The sequence below is a fragment of the Drosophila elegans genome, unplaced genomic scaffold (genome assembly GCF_018152505.1).
Source record: "Drosophila elegans isolate 14027-0461.03 unplaced genomic scaffold, ASM1815250v1 contig_476, whole genome shotgun sequence".
NCBI lineage: Eukaryota > Metazoa > Arthropoda > Insecta > Diptera > Drosophilidae > Drosophila > Drosophila elegans.
Genome location: NW_024545863.1, coordinates 18,830,252 through 18,850,282, shown reverse-complemented (window position 1 = coordinate 18,850,282; position 20,031 = coordinate 18,830,252). Strand labels below are relative to the sequence as shown.

The window sequence follows — 20,031 nt, the reverse complement described above, 5'->3', positions numbered from 1 at the left end:
CATGGCTCATCTTGATTAAGCAATCTATTTTTAAAGATGCTCTCAATACTGACGCAATCCGAGATAATGTTATCAGTAGTCATTGCTGTCGCAAGATTTACCAATTTAAAATCTTTTTAAAAACCAAACTTTCCATCCGTCCAGCTTTAGATTGTCTAAACTTCTCAAGCGAACCACATAAAGATGAATTTTACCATCCGCCTAAGGTAAATTCGTAATATGTTTAAAATAAATAGTTGTACATATGAAACATTTTTAGCGTTATGCTGGCTATTTTGATTGGCCTCTCGGGCAACGCAAGAGCCGACTTGAATAGAGATGATGTTAATAGGCTTCAGGAATTGCTTCAAGTTCTGCCAGGGACTAATCCGGATATGCAAATGCAGATGGCCACGCTGATTTGTCAATACCGAAAGGGCAATTCAGATATGGGTGAAATTAATGGATACATCCTCCGACTGCGAGAACTGCTCCTAGTTCACCCAGGTACTGATCCGGACACCCAGATGCAGATTGTAAACCAAATTTACGAGATGTGCAGGGGTCAGGGATCAGTACTCGATGTGGACGGTAGGTGCCTTGGTGGTCTATCTGATTTGATAATCCAGGCAAGGAATATAAACTGGATACAGAAGTATATAAGAGAACATTAAAAGGGCAAGTGTTGTTGGTTTAAATAAATGCAAGCAAACAACACAAATAGAAGATAAGCAAATGTATATTTCGATAAGCACATTGACTTATTTCAGCCGAAATAAAAACGGGTTCGAAAACAAAACCTATAATTATTGTTACTTTTTATTATTTGTAACCAAACGCTGCTGAAAAATTCATATAATTTAATATTTTAGTTACTATTATCTTCAAATTTATATATGTTTCTCTGTTACCTAAACCCTTCCATAAAAAAGCGTGAAATACGTCATTAAAGACAGAAAATGGGTCGGAAGCTGGAAAGTTCTTTGCCCTTTTGAAATTACCAATAAAGATTAGAAATTTTTATTCATTAAGCAAACTTTGGTTGCGTTACTTTTATGAACAGACCTAAATACATTATTCGGTATTAATCAAAAAAAAATTGTTACTTAGAAAGTAAATACGTTTTGTCCGCTGTAATTTCCACATCCAATGAAGTCGATAGAGCCTCAAAGATGAAACAAGTTTGGCAAAACTTTTCTGGGATTAGCTGAAATGTATATTTAGCTAACTTTTTGACCAACTTCTACTGCTGTTTGATTTTTCTTTTCCTTGCTTAAATGGTCCGTAACTTGATTTAATTGAAAGGCTTCAAAGAATAATCCGCTCATCTTGACTGTAATGCGCGTTTCAAAGAGATTTAGATGGAAGCCAAATGTTGTGGTTAAAAAAGACGGAGAACACTGTTAATTAAATGTTGTAGTGGCAGCGTTATTTCCTCCTCTAATATTCAATAAAGTGTCTGCTGCTATTAAGACGTTCCTAATTATTAATGACTTAACTTGACCGACCCCAAGTTTCTTGACACTCACACAATCGTCTAAGCATGTGTAATTGGATGAAACCATCGCTGTCCATAACAAGGATAATTGGATGAAATGAGGCGGCTGCCTTTTCTGCTCCTCATTAAAAGCTCGCTTACCGTTTAGTCGCCTGTCAAATCGTCGGTGGCCTATTAGAAAAAGGGGTGTCAAGAGCCCAGTTGTTGAGTCATTGACTTATTACGCAAATCGGACAACGGAATTTCTGCGCCGCGGTATGGTGAGTGGGTGGTAATTGTAGGCGCTTGAGTGGGGATTGAACTCTGTGCTGCATTCAATAAACATATTTATGAGTCCGAAGCCCTGACGAAAAGGCTTTGCGAAATATTAACTTGATTTATTATGAACCTTTAACTATGACTCGTCTTGAAGACGCAAGTTCAGAAGTCAAAAGGAGGTATAAGAGGGTTAGTAGATATGTTAGTTACTCATATATTACCTAGGTAGCATTTTTTGTTGCCTTATACCTTACTTAGGTACAAAAATATAAGGCTACCTCTTACCTTTCCCAGGTAATTATTTTGAAACAAACGAAACAAGGACATATAAAAATTACCGTTTCTATATCAGCTATATTCTATATATATATATATAAAAATGGCTTTCCGAAAAGTTACCAAAAATATGCAGTTTTAATTCCATAACTTTTCTTTTAGTCACCATATTTCGAAGCGGTGTACCTTTATAGTCTTGTGGCTTAAGCCTCTAGAAAACTGCGTTTAAAAATTGTTTAGTAATTTCGGGTCGATTTTTTGTAATTTTTCTAATGTAACCTGTTTCTAAATTTCCGAAAAATGGTTTTGCTGAAAAGTTACCAAAAACATGCAGTTCTAATTCAATAACTTTTCTTTTAGACATCCGATTTCGAAGTGGTATACCTTCATAGTCTTGTGGCCTAAGTCTCTAAAAATCTGCGCTTAAATCTTGGATTTGTAAAGTCGGGGAGCTCGAATATATCGTTTTCTCTTGTTTGTACTAATAGGCTTACCTAGATATTTAAAAACTTTTGTATCTTTTTGTACCTTTTTTCACAAATTCGTTTTACCTTACCCAAATCCAAAAACAATTACCTTTCCCAATAGAGCTGCAACGCAGCTTCAGCAATTGTTAGCGACAGAATGTTGACAAAAGCAAAAGTAAACGTATAACTTATTACATCGCTCTTAAAAATCGCTCATACGCTCAATAACATTACCACTCACATAAAAGCAAGTGGCAGGAGTGGCATTTTGACTGAATTCAATCAGCCATAAAGCATCCTGCTGGGTAGGAAATGGAGGCGTTTGCCTACGTGCTTAATTACAAGCCAACGTATGCACATACATAAAAACCCGAAGACACGTGTTGAAAGCAATTAAAAAGTGTGTCAAAGTGGGTGATCAACGTCCGAAGGACGAAGGACAATTGCGATAGCTGGCAACACTGTTGCTTTTAAGTGTTTCATGGGAAAACTATTCTTGTTGACGGACCCGAAAGTTTTGACTTCTTAATTTAGAATACATGTTTAATTATGCTTACCAAAGAGAATGCAACAAAATGTATCCCAAAATGTAAGCAATCATAATTAAATCTCAGCATACTTTTTTAATTGATGCAAATCTATTGCTTAAAAGGGGAAATGATTAAGGTGGTGATGTCATGTTCTAAAATATAACAATTAAGTACAATAACATAATGTCGTAAACTATAATTAATTATTTTAATTACAAATTGATTCCATAACCCATTTTGTGATGAAGTAGTCACAACAAAAACCAGATTATCAGTAGTTCTACTTTTCCCTGTTCCCTAAACAACATATCTTGTTGTTCTAAAATATGAACAAATCCCTTCTGGGCACAGGACCCCATGTGTCGAACCCATCTTGTGGACAGGACCCCCGTGGTAAACGTTTGACGGATTTATGGCGAGTAATTTAACGCCCGATTGGCGGGCAAGCGGAATGTCGGGCCACGTTAGCACCTCTTGACATGACATTGAGGGCTTGGGATCTTGATCCTCGTCAACTTGCATGGCGTCTGGCTTTAAATCGAACAATTAATGTGCAAATAAAACTCATTAAATATTAATTGAGTTTGATAATTACAGCGCTGACGTTGATTCGCGCGCGATTTCAATGACAGCAGCAACATGTTGCTGCAACACCATAACCTCCCCGTTGCCATTGGCCCCACCAATCCGTCAATTCCTTAATGCGTTAGTACACCTTGGTCGGTGATTTATTAGGGGTTCTAACCCGCGCGGTCTGACCCGCCTCATCTGATTCGATTTCCATCATCCTGCCATCCTGGCATCCTGGCAACATGTCGTACTGTTCCGTACCCGCACGTTTTCATTCATAACTCGTCGCGTGGCCGGGGCATCTTCGTGCCTTCATGCCTTCGTGCCTTCGCGCCTCGTGTCCTTCGTGTCCTGTTGCTCCTCGGATCCTGCGCTTCGTGTGGGCGCTTCGAAGCGCCTAATATAAAAACACGCCGTAATCGCTATGCTCCGTGAGTCCTCCGCTCGTCGTCAGCCTGTTGCGTTCGAGGTTCGATGCTGGCACAAACCGCAGCAGCAGCAGCAGCAGCAACAGAAAAACCTGAATAATCAGCCGTACCAGCAGCAACAGTTTCAGATTCCGAATCAGTGGCCGTTTCGCGACGCGGCGCGTAAATACATAAAATAAATTAGAAAAAAATATATAAGCCACAAGCGCGGTTAAATCCCAAAAAGACACACAAAAACACACGCGAAATATCTCGATCGTCATAAATCAATCCGAGTCGAGTGCGTTTCAGATCCACCGAAATTAGGGGCAATTACCACTGATAAGGTGATTTCTTTTTATGTGACATTTTTCGAAAAAATCAAGACAACGGTTTTATGTTTTTGAGTAGGTGTTTTTGAAATTGGCTCCGGAACCATATCAGATATCAGCCTAAGAGCCTCAACGGAAAAGTTGCCCAAGTTATATCGCCAAATGGGGCAAGGTTGATTGATTGCTGCAAAAACGTTTAAGCTAATTAGTTTTCCTTTTCACGTGCAAAAGGCATTGTTGCCTCTGGTTTCAGGTAACAATATCCCGTAACTTAATAGTCTGCAAACAAGCTTAGCGGTCCTTTTTTCCTGGCAGCGTCGGCAATCACACCTTGTAATTTGCAAGGGACGGTGGTTTCCCTTCTGGGCCTTAGATTCCCGATTGATTGACCTTTGTTTGCGCTTTTTTTATGGCCTAATCAAAACGGATTTACGGTTTTTAAAGCTGCTGCTGAAACTTTTCTCCCATGTGCCCGCCACTCGTATTCATACTCGTATTTGCATACGTATGTAAATATCTGAAGTTGGAATAGATAACAGGATTTCATTTCCTTGTGTTTAGGCCTGCGTCTGAATTGCCGATAAAACAAGAAGGGACGTGCTGGCAAGTAGCCCTGGGCAATCACGATTTCCGTCACCGGGATGTGAGGATGACAATGGCTGTCGGGAGCACAATCCTCAGTGGGGCAGGGCAGTTTTATTGCCTTGAATTCTATATTGCTGCCAGAAAATCAATATTTGCTCAACTTCAAATGTAAGAATTCGTTCATTACATCGCCTTCTGGGAAACTTTGAACAGAGAACAGAAGAATTTGAATTCCTTTGCGGCAAGGCTTCATCTGTTCGCCACCACTCAACCCTAATTCAATCGGGCTGCAATTTCCGTTGCAACTTCGGCACTGGCGAACCTTTGGCATTCCCCATCCGCAGTGTTTACGCGATCTATTAGGGTAAATCAATAGCCATCAATTGTCGTTTGGAAAGTGCGCCAGCCACCCACGAAATTCGCACGGATTCGTAAATCCTTGTTCACCAAATGGCATCTATATGACATGTGATTGCCGGCAGGACTAATGCGGCTGCCATTTCAGCAGTTACTTAGTTCTGATGTCTAATGCTCCTGTTGACAGGCGGGATTTGAGTTTGTCCCCCAGCCGAAAACAAAAGAGCTGCCATAATTTTGAATGGGGAAAAACTTTGAGTTCCTGATAAAATGTGAAAATTCATGATTTTACTTTTGAAACAATGTTGAAATTTCATTATCAAGGAATTTGATAAGCATTAAATTGCTTTATTACAAAAAGCTATTTGTTTTTAATTTTAACTTTGCAACTGAAGTCTCCTATGACCCCGGCTATTATTAAATTAAAATGTATTTAACGCCTTGTGGCAACAGGGCGAAACTTAATTGTGAATTACCGGGAAGTTCGAGTAATGGGAGTTCAAACTTTGAGTTACGAACCCAACACTGCAGGAAGCTAAGCTATTAAGGCAACTGTTGCTTAATTATGTTAGTAACTCAAAGTTAGTTGTGTTTTTGTATGAGTAAAATGCAATGTGTATACACGTGTAGGAAAACAAAAGGGAAACTTTAATTTATTTAATACAATTAAAAACGCCCTAGCTCATAATAGAAAAGTGGGAGACAAGGAAACTATGCTAAACAAGTGAGATGTAATTATAAAAGACTAAAATACTTTTCAGTGCTAATTAAAATTTGTATTATAAATATAGATCACAAATGCAATAAATATATACATATTTACATATATATATTTTATACATATATATATTTTAATTTCATTCAGACTACGATTCCAAACGTGTAAAGTTGTAATATGCAGTTGCTTGAATAACTAAAAGGGCATATGAACTTCATTTTGCGGAAGTCAACTTGCTTTCTCGTTTTTTAAACAAGGTTTGCAGCTAATGATTTTAACTTGGCAACAGGAAAATAATCTAGTTGTCCAACATTTTACACGTTGACGTCTTTCATATAAAATCTAATTTCCCTTTTGAACCTTGTGCAAATTTGCACTCAACTTCCACGGCGAAGTGATTGAAAAGTCCATAGGGACATGAGTTTGATATGCATATATACATTCGTATGTACATAAAAAACTAGGTTCAGAAGTACCACATATTTACGTGACCCATAAATTATGAGAACACTTCTTGTTGTCAGAATATAGCGCATTTTTCACAGGTTAGCTGTCAGCATTTTATTTCTCTTTTCCAGTGGGAAAACGACAGAGGTCAAAGTGTGCAGAAGGCAGTGGCTCTGAAATATTCAAAATAATAGCCACAGATAAGCTTAATATTGCATATAAATGAACAGACGAAAATGCTACAATATTATAGGATTTATGATACCCTAGACTAGAAAAACTAACACACAGACTCTTTGAACAAATATAATTGCCTTTATAAAAATACCTGTTAACGTATTTATCAAATGGTTAGGCACCGATGCTTGAAAAAAACGGTTTATCAATATTTATAGTTATGCTTAATTTTCATAAATAACATACAATACCAAACCAATTTGAATTACATGCAAATTTGTAACTTGTGCACTCACCCATGCAATTCTATTACTTTTTCCGTTTTTTTTTTTTGCAGAATGATGAAAGCCACAGCGTGGTTTGGTCCGGTGTTATTAACTTTACTGTGTGCCACAAGGCTCGTCTGCACGGCCCAGCGAGGAGGAGCAGGAGGAGGATCAGGAGGAGGAGCTGAGGTCGGCGGAAGCGGCCGCACAAACGGATATCCTCTGGACTACCCTGATGCACGGAACTCACAGGTGGGCATCGGAGTGCGTTTCTTTGTGAATGGCAGCAGTTTTTGCGTCACTCGTGTGAACGTTTTTCGAATGCATATTCAATTATTGGCTTTGCATTTTTCCAACAGTCACTTTTACAGCTCCTTTGACACCCGTCATTGGTATCTGTGTCTGTTCATAAATTGACACATTGTTCTTTACAATACGAAGCCAATTGAAGCAACTGGCCGCAAAGAGTCCTTCTTGAAATCCTTTTTTTGTTTAGCCCGTTGGCAATTTACGTTTACAATTCTCCGAATACCTTAATATACCCATAGAAGTTATTTCACATATTTCATATTATTATCAAATCAAGAAATGATAAGAAAGGTTAGGTTTTAAATTTTTTTTTATTGCGTTCTAAATTAAATCGTGTTAAGCACTTCAGATGTCGGAAATGAAAAATTGCTTTTCCTTTTTTTTCTTATCATATTTGCCTGGGCCTTAGAAATTTTATAGCAGTTTCAAATCTCGTTCCGCAATTCAAAGAAATTACTTAACACGTAATACCTATGTCCATTCCGCTAAATCACTAATACATGATATCAGTTTGAATCGGGGTTATGGTACAATCTAATCTAGGCACTTGATCGGTAGGAAATACATACCTCAATGTGAAACTGGTTCGGAGTGAACAGAAAGTCGTATATGTTCTTTCACACACACGAAGTTGGCAACGGAATTTATTTGCGTTTATGGCTTTCAAAACAAATGGAAATTTTCGTCAAGGTTTTGTCCAGGCGTCATTAGAGGAAAACAAAAAGCATTTTGTTTGTCTTGAAAAACTCCTGTTGTCCACAATCAAAAGTTTCACCTCTGCTTTTTAAGAAGTTCAAGTTTCGTCAATTCGATTCTTTATTCTGCGCATTTTAAATGGCTGGCAAAGCTAGTTCGTTTGTGAAATTGGAGATTTAAACTCGTTAATGCGGAACACGTAAACAATTTTATTTTATTTGCTGAAAGAAATGATAATTTATCATGAGGTGGCCTTTGAAAATAAGCCCCGGGGCAAAGTTAAAAGCCAATTACGAAATTTTCCATTTGTACCGGCAAATATGACACGTCATTAACCATAGGCGTATACAACGGTAAATATGTTCTGATAAGGGTCGATTAGCAACTAATCATTGAAGTAGCGATTCATTGATTGATGTCCGTATGTCAATCAAGCAGTTTATCAACGGCATACAATGGCTAAACAACCAGACAAACAACAACAATATTGTCTTGGTCCGAAAAGCGAAAGTTCAATTATGTGATAAGCGTTTTAATGCGTGTACAAGCTTACAGTTTTGAGTACCACCGTAAAATAATTGTTTCCATGGCATTAAGGTGTTTTTTGGTAGTTTTAATTGTTCAGATTGTGGGAACTATAAAGCTATATGAGGAGTGCGTGACTACATAACACGATGTTACTTCATGGGTTTTTATCTTAAGCCTAAAATTGTTTTCACGTTGTTTTGTAAAAACACGGTTAATAAATTAGTTGTAACAGTTTAATATTTCCACCACATTTCGCCTTAAAATTCTTTGTAATAACCTTTTAATGAGACGCTGAATTCTTTAGCGATTGCGGAGAAAGTGCAGACTTTTTAGAAACCTTTGGAGCAACCCAAGTATCTTCCTAGATCGCGGAAGAATCAGGCTTGGGTGGTGGAGTCTTCGGGAGTCTGAGTGGTGGAATCCTCTGGTTCTTCGGGTGCCTGGGTTGTGGAGTCCTCGGGCTCAAGAGTCGAAGAACCGCTTCCGTCCTCAGAGTCCGTGGTTACTTCCTCGGGTTCCTGTGTGGAGGAATCCTCTGGGTCTTCAGGGGCCACAGTGGTGTCTTCAGTAGAACCGCTACCATTTTCGGAGTCAGTCGTGTTGTCCTCCGGTTCCTGGGTGGTGGAATCCTCTGGGTCTTCAGGAGCCACAGTGGTGTCTTCAGTAGAACCGCTACCATTTTCGGAGTCAGTGGTGTTGTTCTCGGGTTCCTGGGTGGTGGAATCCTCTGGGTCTTCGGGAGCCACAGTGGTGTCTTCAGAAGAACCGCTACCATTTTCGGAGTCAGTCGTGTTGTCCTCCGGTTCCTGGGTTGTGGAATCCTCTGGGTCTTCAGGAGTCACAGTGGTGTCTTCAGTAGAACCGCTACCATTTTCGGAGTCAGTGGTGTTGTCCTCGGGTTCCTGGGTGGTGGAATCCTCTGGGTCTTCAGGGGCCACAGTGGTGTCTTCAGTAGAACCGCTACCATTTTCGGAGTCAGTCGTGTTGTCCTCCGGTTCCTGGGTGGTGGAATCCTCTGGGTCTTCAGGAGTCACAGTGGTGTCTTCAGTAGAACCGCTACCATTTTCGGAGTCAGTGGTGTTGTCCTCGGGTTCCTGGGTGGTGGAATCCTCTGGGTCTTCGGGAGCCACAGTGGTGTCTTCAGAAGAACCGCTACCATTTTCGGAGTCAGTCGTGTTGTCCTCCGGTTCCTGGGTGGTGGAATCCTCTGGGTCTTCAGGAGCCACAGTGGTGTCTTCAGTAGAACCGCTACCATTTTCGGAGTCAGTCGTGTTGTCCTCCGGTTCCTGGGTGGTGGAATCCTCTGGAACTTCAGGGGCCAGAGTGCTTTCCTCAACGGGGCTGGTCACATCGGTGGTGGAAGCAATATCGTCTTCGGTGGACACCTCGGGCAGATCCGCTGTTGGTGGGGGTGGTGACGGCCGGTGACCTCCATGACCATGTCCGTTACCATGACCATGGTTGTTTCCGTGAACATTTCCGCCTTGGCCATGATTACCATTCCACTGACCCTGATTGTGACCCTGACCCTGGCCATGACTATTTACGTTCCACTGGTTCTGGCCATTCCACTGATTCTGGCCATTCCAATGATTCTGGTTATTCCACTTCTTCTCCTGCACGTTTTGGCTGTCATCGGAACCCCAGCCGAACTTCCTCATCCAGTTGTTGTTAAAGTTTCCCAGCCAGCCGCCGTTTGGCCGGCCCACAGCCACTGCCACGAGGGCCGCCAACAAGAAGAGCGTCAGAACCTTCATTTCGCAATTGTTTCGAATGTACTACTTGGGTCCACTGGTGGCTATAGCTTTTATAGTAACCTGATAGCCATGTCCATTCACTGCCAGACATTGCGACCACATACTGTGGCAAATTCTTATCTAATCGCTGGCATGTCTGATAGTCAGACACACAATAATCATAATTATCATATTTTTTTAAACATGAATTGGGAATGGTTGCTTACCGTTTGCCTTGAACTTAGACATGTAAGATCTTCTTGGAATTAAAACAGAATTAGTTTAGTTCTTCCCAAGAAACAGTAATAAACTTTGTTCTAGGTTAAGTATGAATTTCGGATAATATCTTTGTGATAAAGCAAGAGAATGAGTTAAAGCGTTTTACTATTGTATGTCTAAGAGTCAGAAAAAGGAAGGTTTTTAGGCGTTATCATGCGGTAATTATAAAAGTAAAGTGTCAAGTGTTTTTCTAATTATTTTTTAGCTGTGACTCACGAGTTTGCTTGAAAATTCTCTCTTATCAGTAAAGAGCTCCTATCGCGAAATTCCCGATTGATCATCATGGAAAAAACATAGGGCAGCAACGATAAGATTCTTGGATTGAATTTAAACGATAATTTTCAAATGTGGGAAAAACAGAAGTTGATATAATGCTTTTGATAGCCCAAGCCCTTTCGATTACCCTAAATCGATGCCAATTTTAATTTTCTTGACAACAAAAATATAAACTTTGCACGCAGAGCTGAAGAACAGAATATTAGGACAGGGACTTAAAACTTTTTGCATTACCTTGCCACGATTTTATTATGCCAAGCGCCAAGAAGTTTCCAGTAAATGTAAATGTCCGTACCTACTATATATGTATGTATTTCTCCCCCTCCAGGATGACTTTCTCCTGGCCAAGCGGAACAAACCGTCGCTGTCCATTGTCAATCCCCTGGATGTGCTGCGTCAGCGGCTGCTCCTGGAAATCGCACGCAGGCAAATGAAGGAGAATTCCCGCCAGGTGAGTTTTTGTGTTCGCATTTGGGGTGGCGTGGAGTCTGGGGATTGCTGCAATAAACGAACCACTTTGCAAGGTATTTTAATAAGCGAAAAATAAGAAAGAAACTTTTGACTACGGCACCCCAGACAAACGGAAAACAATTCGCGCTAAAAGGCAGCCTTAGCTGGACAGAGTAATTCGGTGCAATGCATAAATGAATGTGTAGCGGCTAATCAAAACTAGAATGCCTGATGAGAAATACTTTCCAAACCCATAAAGAATGGCGCAGCTGCGGAAAGTTTTTTAATTCCTCTCCCGGCGGCAGCAGCGAGTCCAATAAATATCCCGGGTCCTAGAAGACTACGCCAGCCCACATACTAAACTGGCTCTGGGAGTGTAAACAACATCCTGGCAGACCCCAAAACAGGGCTTAAGCACTTCGACTGGCCCTGACACCCAAAATATACATGCATGGGGCTCGGCGCCAAAACAAAGCCAACGTGGCGTATGTGTAACACAAATATTTTCGCTCGGTAACAAAGCGAGTTTATTTGGTTACCAAACGTTCCCAAGCCCCAAGGCACAACACAAAAGACAAAAAGGCCAAAAAAAATCAAACGTTTTAATGCGTGGAATTCAAACGATTTGCCTTGATAGCTTCACCTTTCGGCCCACGAATTTCTGTTAAAGAGGGTCACGGATGAACACGGTTGTGCCTATGTGCCTATATGCCTATCCACCCATTTACACACACGCCAGATAACCGTATTGATTTGTCAAAGGGGTTTTAAAAATTAATCCATGCATCCCAAAAGCAATTTGTATTGGTGAAAGATGAGCTGAACAGCCATTATATTCTATTCAAACACCTGGGACTTTAAGTCTCTTTCAGGAATATAAAATATATGCAAAGATTTCCAGTGTGAAACGAATAAATGTGGGTTTCATGAGACAGTTGGTCATTATCACCTAAAATAATACTTAATTATAGAGGTAAAAGGTAAACAAATATCTTCAGGAGCTAGCCTTCTATTATAATTTGACTCAATATAAATGGAATTAACTTCAAAGGTATAAATAAATATAATAATAGACTCTTTAAAAAATTCTACAAAGTGGAGAGGAAATAAAAAGAATTAAAATGTAGTATAATTCATACTTTAATAGTTGTTGAGTTAGTTAAGGAGTAGGAAAAATATCAGTGAACAAACAATAACACATCTTTGTCATCAAACTGATTTCAAAGCAAATAAATATCCTGCAAAGTGGTTAAAAAATATAGCAAAATGAAGATGAATATTTGTGTCTTTAAATAATGACTATAAGTTTCGTTTATTTACGATGTAAACTCTCAATAAATGACTCTTGATTTGTAAGCCAAATCGAAAGCGTTAACAACATTGCCAGTCATCAATCATGCATGTCCATCTAGTTTAGCTTTGCCCCCCGTTAAAAAGGAGGTAACCAGAAGCCCTTGAGGGAGTGGGAATTGTTTGACTACCCATGCACTTTTTCACCCATTTTACAGTATTTAACAGCATTTTATGTGAACCGAGTTACCTTTCTTGTGCTTGCCCAGGTCGAGCTCAACCGCGCCATCCTGAAGAACGTGGGCAAACGATTCCTGTTGCGAGGCGCAGGAGCAGGAGCATCCAAGGGGAGCAGGCGGTACCGCCAGCAGTGGCCAGTCGAGCGGGAACTGCAGCTGCAACTGGAGCGGGAGCGGGAGCGGGATGAGGAGCCGGAGGAGCAGCTGGGCCGGCAACAGCTGCTGCCCTGGAAGCATTTCCCCAGCCAACTGTGGAGCTACGGATGGTCTCAGTCGCAGTCCCCCTCGTCACAGTTTGCGGATTCCCTGCAATCAACATCCACTCGACCACAATCCCAGGCACTACCAGGTCAGAAGTTGCTCAGCTATGCGAAGAACTCTCTGGACGTGGCCGGAATGGGTCTGGCCAGGCATCGGGTCAACGGAAATGAAGCCAACGAAACAAATCATGAACATGAGAACGGGAATGGGAATGGGAACGGGAATGAGAATGAAAATGACGACGGCAGTAAAAACCCGGCGAGATATGTGGATGACGACGATGAGAACGATAATGACGTGGGCCCGGAGGGAATGGGTGTGGGACTGGGATTGGGACAGGGGCTGGGTCTGGGTCTGGGTCTGGGCCTGGGCCTGGAGAGGTTCGATGTGTTCGAGGACAAGCCCAACTGGGCCAACGAGGAGCCGAACGAGGTGGTTCGGGGTGCGGCCAATGCAAATGACCGCCTGCCCTGGCCCTTTCCCTACCGCTTTCACAAAAGCCAGCATAATGTTAATTAAGTAAGTGAGGATTGAGTTGCAGCTACAGATACGGATAATGATACTGATACTGATACTGATACAACAAAAGACATAGATACAGATACAGATACAGACAAAGTTAAAGATACCGATACCGATACCGATACGGATACGGATTCTTCGGATAGGGGCACCCGACAGCTTGGTGGTGCTAGGCGGTTATTAATGCAAATCGACGGTTCCTAATGGCTGGCTACAAGGCAGGCATGTTGTGTGTGCACATACTCCCTTGATGACAAACTTACTCCCACGTTGCTAGATGTATTCGCATTTGAACTCTATTTTATCGAAAATAACCAACGGTGTATGTTACGATTTATGCTACCTCTCACAGATACTGTTGAATATAAAGTCTCCTCCGATCTCCAATCTCCAATCCCCCACGATTAATGTCAAACATACTTTTACTAGATCGAACACACCCAAGATATAGCGAACGAAACTCCAAGATTTATAAATGTAAATGCATGCGTAATTGATAGTGATCTATGTGTAATTTTAATAATTATTTTAACGATTAACGTTAATCAGTCGCATGCAATATTGACCTGTCTAATGAGATTTTCATGTTTTTCCTCATGTGAGGAAAAACTGTGCAAGCTTATTTATGAAACAAACAAAATATTTGTGGTTTACATTCTCCGCGGGCGGAAATTGGTTTTTGTGTTTGCTCTGTTGTGCTTAAACTTGTGTAAAAAATGCTCAAATAGAATTAACATAATGCAGACACTATTTACATGTTCCTTTCGTCAAAGCTTACATTTGGTCACTATTAAATTTGCGTTGTTAAAGGGTTCAATTTCTAAGATATTAAGCGAAAAATGGTTCCAAATCATACGAATAACGATTTTAACGTAGATCAAAGTCAGACCTATTACCCAAAAGCAAGTACTTCGATACATGAATACGCCACGTGTTGTGTAAATTAACAAGGAATTTACCGAGCAAATTAACCATTTAATAGTTACGTTCTGTACATTAATAAATTAAATACAAATTAATTTCTACTATATGTGTATGTAAATAAAAGACCTTTTTCAAAAAAGCTAAACTGATGAAATTCCAAAAAAAAAAAGAAATCAAACGAAATTATATATTATACAAAATTATATGTATGTACGGATATACTTATTAAAAAATAAAATCATGAGGCATTGACATGACATTCAATTACAAAGCATTCCGTTTAATTAACTTCCTAAGGATAAGCATGTTTAATTCTATTGTATTTGAAGGACAAAGGGATGGGAGATAGAACAAAGGTTTTTGAACTCACCTTTAATCAATACTTACGGCAATTGTGTTTACATTGGGTTTTTTCCTGCAGAAGTCTGCAACAGGCAAAGTGACACGTTCCGTTTCCCTTACAGGAAACAGGGTACCAATTGATGTATAGGCTGGCCATTTAATTGGCCACATCCTTAAGGCCAAAGAAAATGTTCTTTTTTTTTTTTGTGTGCCTTTATTAAACACTGCGATTTCGCTACTCACATGCTTAAACTCTCTAAGGGTTTGGTGCGCTTTTTTGGAAAGCCCGCCTGGCGGGGATTGACCAAAATGGATAACAGCTAATCATTGTGCTGGTTGGTCCCGAGTGCAAACAATTTGCCCTGCCTCACCCGAGGGCTTAATTAATAACGTTGTATTTGCGCCGGATTACACGAAACTTTAACGTCCACCCAACGAAAAAAGATAATTATCACAGGGCCATTAGGAGCCCCACTCACGTACAGCCGTTGACATGATGGCAAACAATGGCAATCGGTATTTGAAGGGGGGTATTGAGGTTGAGGCATTGAGATTGAGGTTGCGGTTGGGGTTCACTTGATGTCACAGAGCAGGGCCACGCCGCGCAGGGTCCAGTGCTTGGGATTGAATTCGGTCTCGAAATCAATCGAGCCCACGTACTTTAAGTCGGTGCGCTGTGGCTTGCGATAGATGGGGCACTCGTACAGCTTGGGATCCTTGCCGGCCGTCGTGTTTATCGCGTATATATAGATGACGGGCATCTGCTCGTAGAGCACCTTCATCTTGGACTCAATCAGCTTGCCACTGCGGCGATCCAGCGAAGCGCCTGCAGAACAGCACGTTGGAGTGGAGTCCCAGATATATGTATGTATAAGTTACACTCACCCTCCAGGAACAATCCGTGCACATAGACCCCCTCCGTGGGATACTCGGTGATGTCCTCCCTGTTGTAGCGCGTTATTTGATTCTGCAGCACCACCGAGTCCAAAGCCCAGCCTTTGTGGGCTCGCGTCACCTCCTGACATCGATTGGGATTTTCAAGTGTTTGCCGCAGGATATGCAAAGAAAAAGGAGACTTCGTGTGAATAACCCTTAAGGTGTGGTATCAAATGTGTCAATCGGCACAATCAGCAAGGAAGTACGTTTTAATGGCAATCGCCTGGGCATAAAGGAAATGTGTATGACAAAGGACTCTTTTCGTATTCATATCCCGTTCGCTTATTAAGCAACTATGCCATAATAAATTAATTCTGCGCACTCAGCCCCCCATTAATACTCACCTGTCGCATGGCTGTTAGAAAGCCTTGGGGATTAAAGAAGCCGGTCATCCAGAAAACCTAGTTTTGGGAGGGGGGGAAAAAGAAGTAAAGAGAGATGGGTTGGCCCTGGATGGTGGTGCATTGTCCAGCCGTCCAACTCACCTTGGGCCGATCCGTTGATATCCAGGTTCGAAATTGCCCGTTGCGTTCCAGCAGCTCGGTGTACCAAAAGCCCAGAGTAGTGGACTCCCAGGAAATCTGCAAGTGACGTGGACATGAAATTATCGCTTTTTCGAGATTCAAACGCAAGCAAGAAGAGTATGAAAGTTTTTATTTGCAATCAAACAGGGTATATTAAACTTGGCCAGTCTCTGCAACAACTCATTTGTCCAGTTTGATGTTCATGTTGCGGCAAAACAGCTCCATTTCCTCAAATAAAGCAATCGGCGTGCCATCCTTGGGAATAATGGGCAGCTGCAGGCCAGAGTTGACGGGACAAAAGCAGTCGCTTAGCTTGATGCCCCGAGCTATGGTGTATTCGGCCTCATCGAACCGCTTGCGTTTCAGCTCAAAGGCCGTCTTTCCCATGCGCCCTGGTTGCTCATCCGACGAACCTGGGCCAGATGTATCCTCCATGTCGGAGTCCTCTTGATAATCAATGTGCTTGTGGATTGTGTGCAACCTTTCCTCCAGGGTGCTGGCCACTATGGGATCTTCGGACCTAGGGATTGGTGTGTCCGTCCGGGTTGCCTTCAAGAAGCCATAGGAGCGAGTCGTGAGGTCTTCACGCGAGTCGTCGTCCAATTTGAAACTGGCATCTTTCTTATGCAAACTCTTTTTTTCTGACATCTTACTTGCTTGGACTCTTTATTTGTTTACTATGTATATTTCTGACACAAGTGTTTTGTAGTACTGAAGGTTATCTCTGGGATAACTCAAATACATGAATGTACATGAAAATAATGTTTGTATTGAAGCTATTTTTAGTTGGTTACCATTTAAATATAGAAGCATAGACCTTGAATTTTATCTGCAATACCCTTTTTACCTTTTCACAAATATAAACATTCAATTTATTTTCCATTATTTTCTACAGGTATTGAATATTATTTGCAGGCATTGAGGCGTCAAACGTTTTCGCGCATAATTTACGAGTACCCAAACATGAAAGGCCAGTAAAAAAAATATATTTCCCCAAAAAAAAGCGACATTGTGTGTTTGACACAAACTTCAGTGTTTGAAGAGGGTGTTAAAGTGAATGCCGGCACCGCTTTAACTAAACTAACCACCATTTTACTTTCCAGTAAACACTTATAGATACAGCTGCGGCCAAAATAATAGTAGTGGCAAAATGTAAAATGCTCAAAACACACCTTAAAGGTTTAATTTTACTTAAATTTATTAAGGTTTAAAAAAAGTTTTGATATTGATATGGCTTTTCAAGGAAAATGAAAACTGATTATAAATCCCTAAAATTCACTTCTCAACGTCCTGCAGTAATTGATTTGATAATATTTTAGGAAAATAGCCATGAATCCTTTTTCATCTGCACTTTATATTGATATGTTTTTTAAAATGAATATATTTTTTAAATTCAAAATTTAAAAACCAATTTTATATTATATTTATATTAATCTTCAATTTTAAAAGTTGCTCCCCAACGGAAGAAAACTGAAAAGCTACAACTATTTTGACCGCAACTGTGAGCTTTTTTAGGGAACATACCTTCATCCAGGTCTCGGGAATGCGGGCATCGTACATGGCGTCGAGTGACTCTTTCAGCGCCGGGCTCATCACAATGGTGCCATCAATCGCCAGCTTGAGGTCGCAGAGGCAGGTGTGTACGCGCTTAATGACCCGTTGCATGCGATCGATTTCCTGCCTGCAATTGAACACCAACACCCCTGATTATGGGTAACTGGCCATCGAGAGGGGCTACGGCTACTCGCCTGAGGAATATGTTCATGGGCAGGAGGATGCCCATCCGGTTGAGGTTCTCCCGCACCTCGTAGGCGTTGTACTGGGCGGGCAGCTTGCGCAGCATGTCCTCCGCCAGTTGGTAGACGATGCTCTCCCGCGTCTCGCCGCCCCCGCCGCCGCCCTCCTTGGGCTGCACACTCAGGATGGTGTCGAGGATGCCTGAATCAGAGGTAAACAGTCAAGGCTTTGGGGCCATCGAATATGCTAATGCGCTAATGCGCTAATGCCCGAGTGGGTTGCTCCTCCTAAATGGAGCACAAATATTCGGTTTACTGATTTCACACATTCGGGTCGGCATGCCCCAAATTGATTATGCAACAGGGCTTTACATTTAATTAAAGGCATTGATAATTTATGAACTGTCCATCAACATCAGCCTCAACATCAACAGCCACCGCATTAAACTAAAAGTAAGTGATTCTGGTGGTGCGATTGCTTTCCGGTGGTCGAATTACATTCGCATCGGAAATCACGGACAACGACAACACTCACCTTTGGCCGAATTTATTTGGTACGTGATGTCGGCATTCGAATGCAGGCCAAATACCTCGGGGGTGTCGTAGGCCGGCAAACTGTTGATATAATCGATGAAACCCTGCAGGCTCTTCGTGCCCGGCACCTTGTAGCCCTTGTAGAACTCGAAGGAGCTGGAGAGCAGCGGCTCGCAGAACCACACCGCGGTGAAGGTGGTGAGCAGCCGCTTGTCGAAGTCGTCGGTCACCCGACCGCCGTACTGCACCTCGCCAATCATGTAGACCAGCGTCTGCCAGGAGACGCCCTTCTTGGGGTCCATCTCGTCCAGGTGATTCTGGATGAACTGCACGCTGGCGGCGAAGTCCGCCTGGTTGAACTCGTAGGGTATGTTCCAGCCCAGCGGACCGAACTTACGCCGCTCCTGGACGATGGTGTGCAGGAAAGCCACCGTGTAGAGGAGCGGGGGCCACTGCGAGGCCGATGTGTAGTCGAGGAAGTCCTGGGTGAACGACTGGCGGCCGGAAAAAGATTGAAAATTAAATATTAAGCAGGCCACAAACTGAATGGCCTTCCCACCTGGTAGCTGCGCTTCAGACTGGCACGTATTCCCTGCGGTGGTTCATTTGTGAACTTGAGGGCCATCTGCAGCAGTCCGATGGGGAACTCGTTGTGCGGCTCCGTCGTCACCCACATGCGGAAGGAGTCGTCTATGTGCTCGCTCTCCACCAGCATGTCGATGATCTCGCTGCAGAAGGGCAGCGACAGGTGCACGTTCTGGAGCAGCACCCATCCCCCGATGGCCATCGACTCGATTATCATCTTCCGCGCATGGTACTCCTGCCCCTGGCCCATCGACACACATTTCAAAACTGTTCGTGGATGGGTGGGTGGTCATTGATTTAATCAGTGTGGCATATTCACAGCACTTACCAATGCTCTTCTGCTTGGCCAGAGCGCCGATCTGGGTGGTTGGATCCGATCCTATGGACAGCAGGCACACAAATGGAGTGCGCGGTTCCGACTCAAGCCTACAGAAGAAAATTCACGGGATTAGGGTCTGCTTTATTGACCTTATTTTGCAGTCGATTCACAAGTTGGGGTCTTTTGAAGCAGTAAAGTAATTCTCTTGTTGATAATAATAAATGTATATAGTACTGTGCTTAATGAACTTACGAAACTGTCCACTGTTTTAATGACTTTATAAATAACTGCTCTTCTATAGTGAAATAAGAAATGTACTTTTGTTTATATACAGACTTTAAGGTACTATACCTTATATACCTTATGGATAAATTTAAAATATGGCAGAGATACCCTCTCCATTACTTTTCGGCTAATTGAAAAAAAAAACATTTTGTTTGCCAGTTTTTACTTATTTTTTTACTTATTTGGAATTTTTGCCAAAACCATGAATTTCATTATGTTTCTTCCGGGGTCTCACAGCTAAACTGTGCTGCTAAATGGGAATCTATTTATATTTTTAAAATCTTACCACATCTCCTCCAGATCAAGAATTTGCATTTCGCTATACTCGCTTCCAAGAGATTCTAGAAAAATAAAATTATAATAAAATTAAATTAAATTAAAATTCATATTGAT

General features: G+C 41.7%; 5 protein-coding genes across 8 annotated transcripts in view; 2 read left to right on the top strand and 3 right to left on the bottom strand.

The window, feature by feature from the left end:
• Positions 1-72: 72 nt before the first annotated feature.
• LOC108139310 lies at positions 73-785 on the top strand. The gene is made up of 2 exons (XM_017262012.1): positions 73-206; positions 260-785. Exons 1-2 carry the CDS (start codon positions 184-186, stop codon positions 651-653), a joined length of 417 nt encoding a protein of 138 aa, XP_017117501.1. The 5' UTR covers positions 73-183; the 3' UTR covers positions 654-785.
• Positions 786-4,027: 3,242 nt separating this feature from the next.
• LOC108139333 lies at positions 4,028-14,648 on the top strand. The gene is made up of 4 exons (XM_017262047.2): positions 4,028-4,332; positions 6,939-7,119; positions 11,020-11,142; positions 12,701-14,648. Exons 2-4 carry the CDS (start codon positions 6,940-6,942, stop codon positions 13,448-13,450), a joined length of 1,053 nt encoding a protein of 350 aa, XP_017117536.1. The 5' UTR covers positions 4,028-4,332; position 6,939; the 3' UTR covers positions 13,451-14,648.
• On the bottom strand, positions 8,465-10,179 carry LOC108139334 (proteoglycan 4). The gene has a single exon (XM_017262048.2). It carries the CDS (start codon positions 10,155-10,157, stop codon positions 8,778-8,780), a length of 1,380 nt encoding a protein of 459 aa, XP_017117537.2. The 5' UTR covers positions 10,158-10,179; the 3' UTR covers positions 8,465-8,777.
• Positions 14,649-14,932: 284 nt separating the features above from the next.
• LOC108139276 (dynein heavy chain 5, axonemal) overlaps positions 14,933-20,031 on the bottom strand; it is a 29,193-nt gene continuing 24,094 nt past the window's right edge. For all 4 annotated transcript variants that reach the window (XM_017261969.2, XM_017261971.2, XM_017261970.2 and 1 more), the window contains 10 exons: positions 19,925-19,979; positions 19,363-19,460; positions 19,009-19,301; positions 18,451-18,943; positions 17,928-18,117; positions 17,704-17,860; positions 16,141-16,236; positions 16,000-16,056; positions 15,605-15,737; positions 14,933-15,545 (listed from right to left, as the gene is read on the bottom strand). In XM_017261969.2, coding sequence (XP_017117458.1) covers positions 15,292-15,545; positions 15,605-15,737; positions 16,000-16,056; positions 16,141-16,236; positions 17,704-17,860; positions 17,928-18,117; positions 18,451-18,943; positions 19,009-19,301; positions 19,363-19,460; positions 19,925-19,979 — 1,826 coding nt within the window. In that variant the 3' untranslated portion in view covers positions 14,933-15,291. The remainder of the gene's footprint in view (positions 15,546-15,604; positions 15,738-15,999; positions 16,057-16,140; positions 16,237-17,703; positions 17,861-17,927; positions 18,118-18,450; positions 18,944-19,008; positions 19,302-19,362; positions 19,461-19,924; positions 19,980-20,031) is intronic.
• LOC108139277 lies at positions 16,293-16,931 on the bottom strand. The gene has a single exon (XM_017261973.2). The coding sequence runs from the start codon at positions 16,825-16,827 to the stop codon at positions 16,360-16,362; it is 468 nt and encodes a 155-aa protein (XP_017117462.1). The 5' UTR covers positions 16,828-16,931; the 3' UTR covers positions 16,293-16,359.

What these genes read in the sequence shown, in the direction of transcription:
- LOC108139310 (XM_017262012.1), top strand. Translation starts at nt 184, where the DNA reads ATGAATTTTACCATCCGCCTAAG. An exon ending in AATTTTACCATCCGCCTAAG is followed by an intron (nt 207 to 259) that starts GTAAATTCGTAA and finishes AAACATTTTTAG; the next exon opens with CGTTATGCTGGCTATTTTGA.
- LOC108139277 (XM_017261973.2), bottom strand. Translation starts at nt 16,827, where the DNA reads ATGTCAGAAAAAAAGAGTTTGCATAAGAAAGATGCCAGTTTCAAATTG.
- LOC108139334 (XM_017262048.2), bottom strand. Translation starts at nt 10,157, where the DNA reads ATGAAGGTTCTGACGCTCTTCTTGTTGGCGGCCCTCGTGGCAGTGGCT.
- LOC108139333 (XM_017262047.2), top strand. Translation starts at nt 6,940, where the DNA reads ATGATGAAAGCCACAGCGTGGTTTGGTCCGGTGTTATTAACTTTACTG. An exon ending in CTGATGCACGGAACTCACAG is followed by an intron (nt 7,120 to 11,019) that starts GTGGGCATCGGA and finishes CTCCCCCTCCAG; the next exon opens with GATGACTTTCTCCTGGCCAA. An exon ending in TGAAGGAGAATTCCCGCCAG is followed by an intron (nt 11,143 to 12,700) that starts GTGAGTTTTTGT and finishes GTGCTTGCCCAG; the next exon opens with GTCGAGCTCAACCGCGCCAT.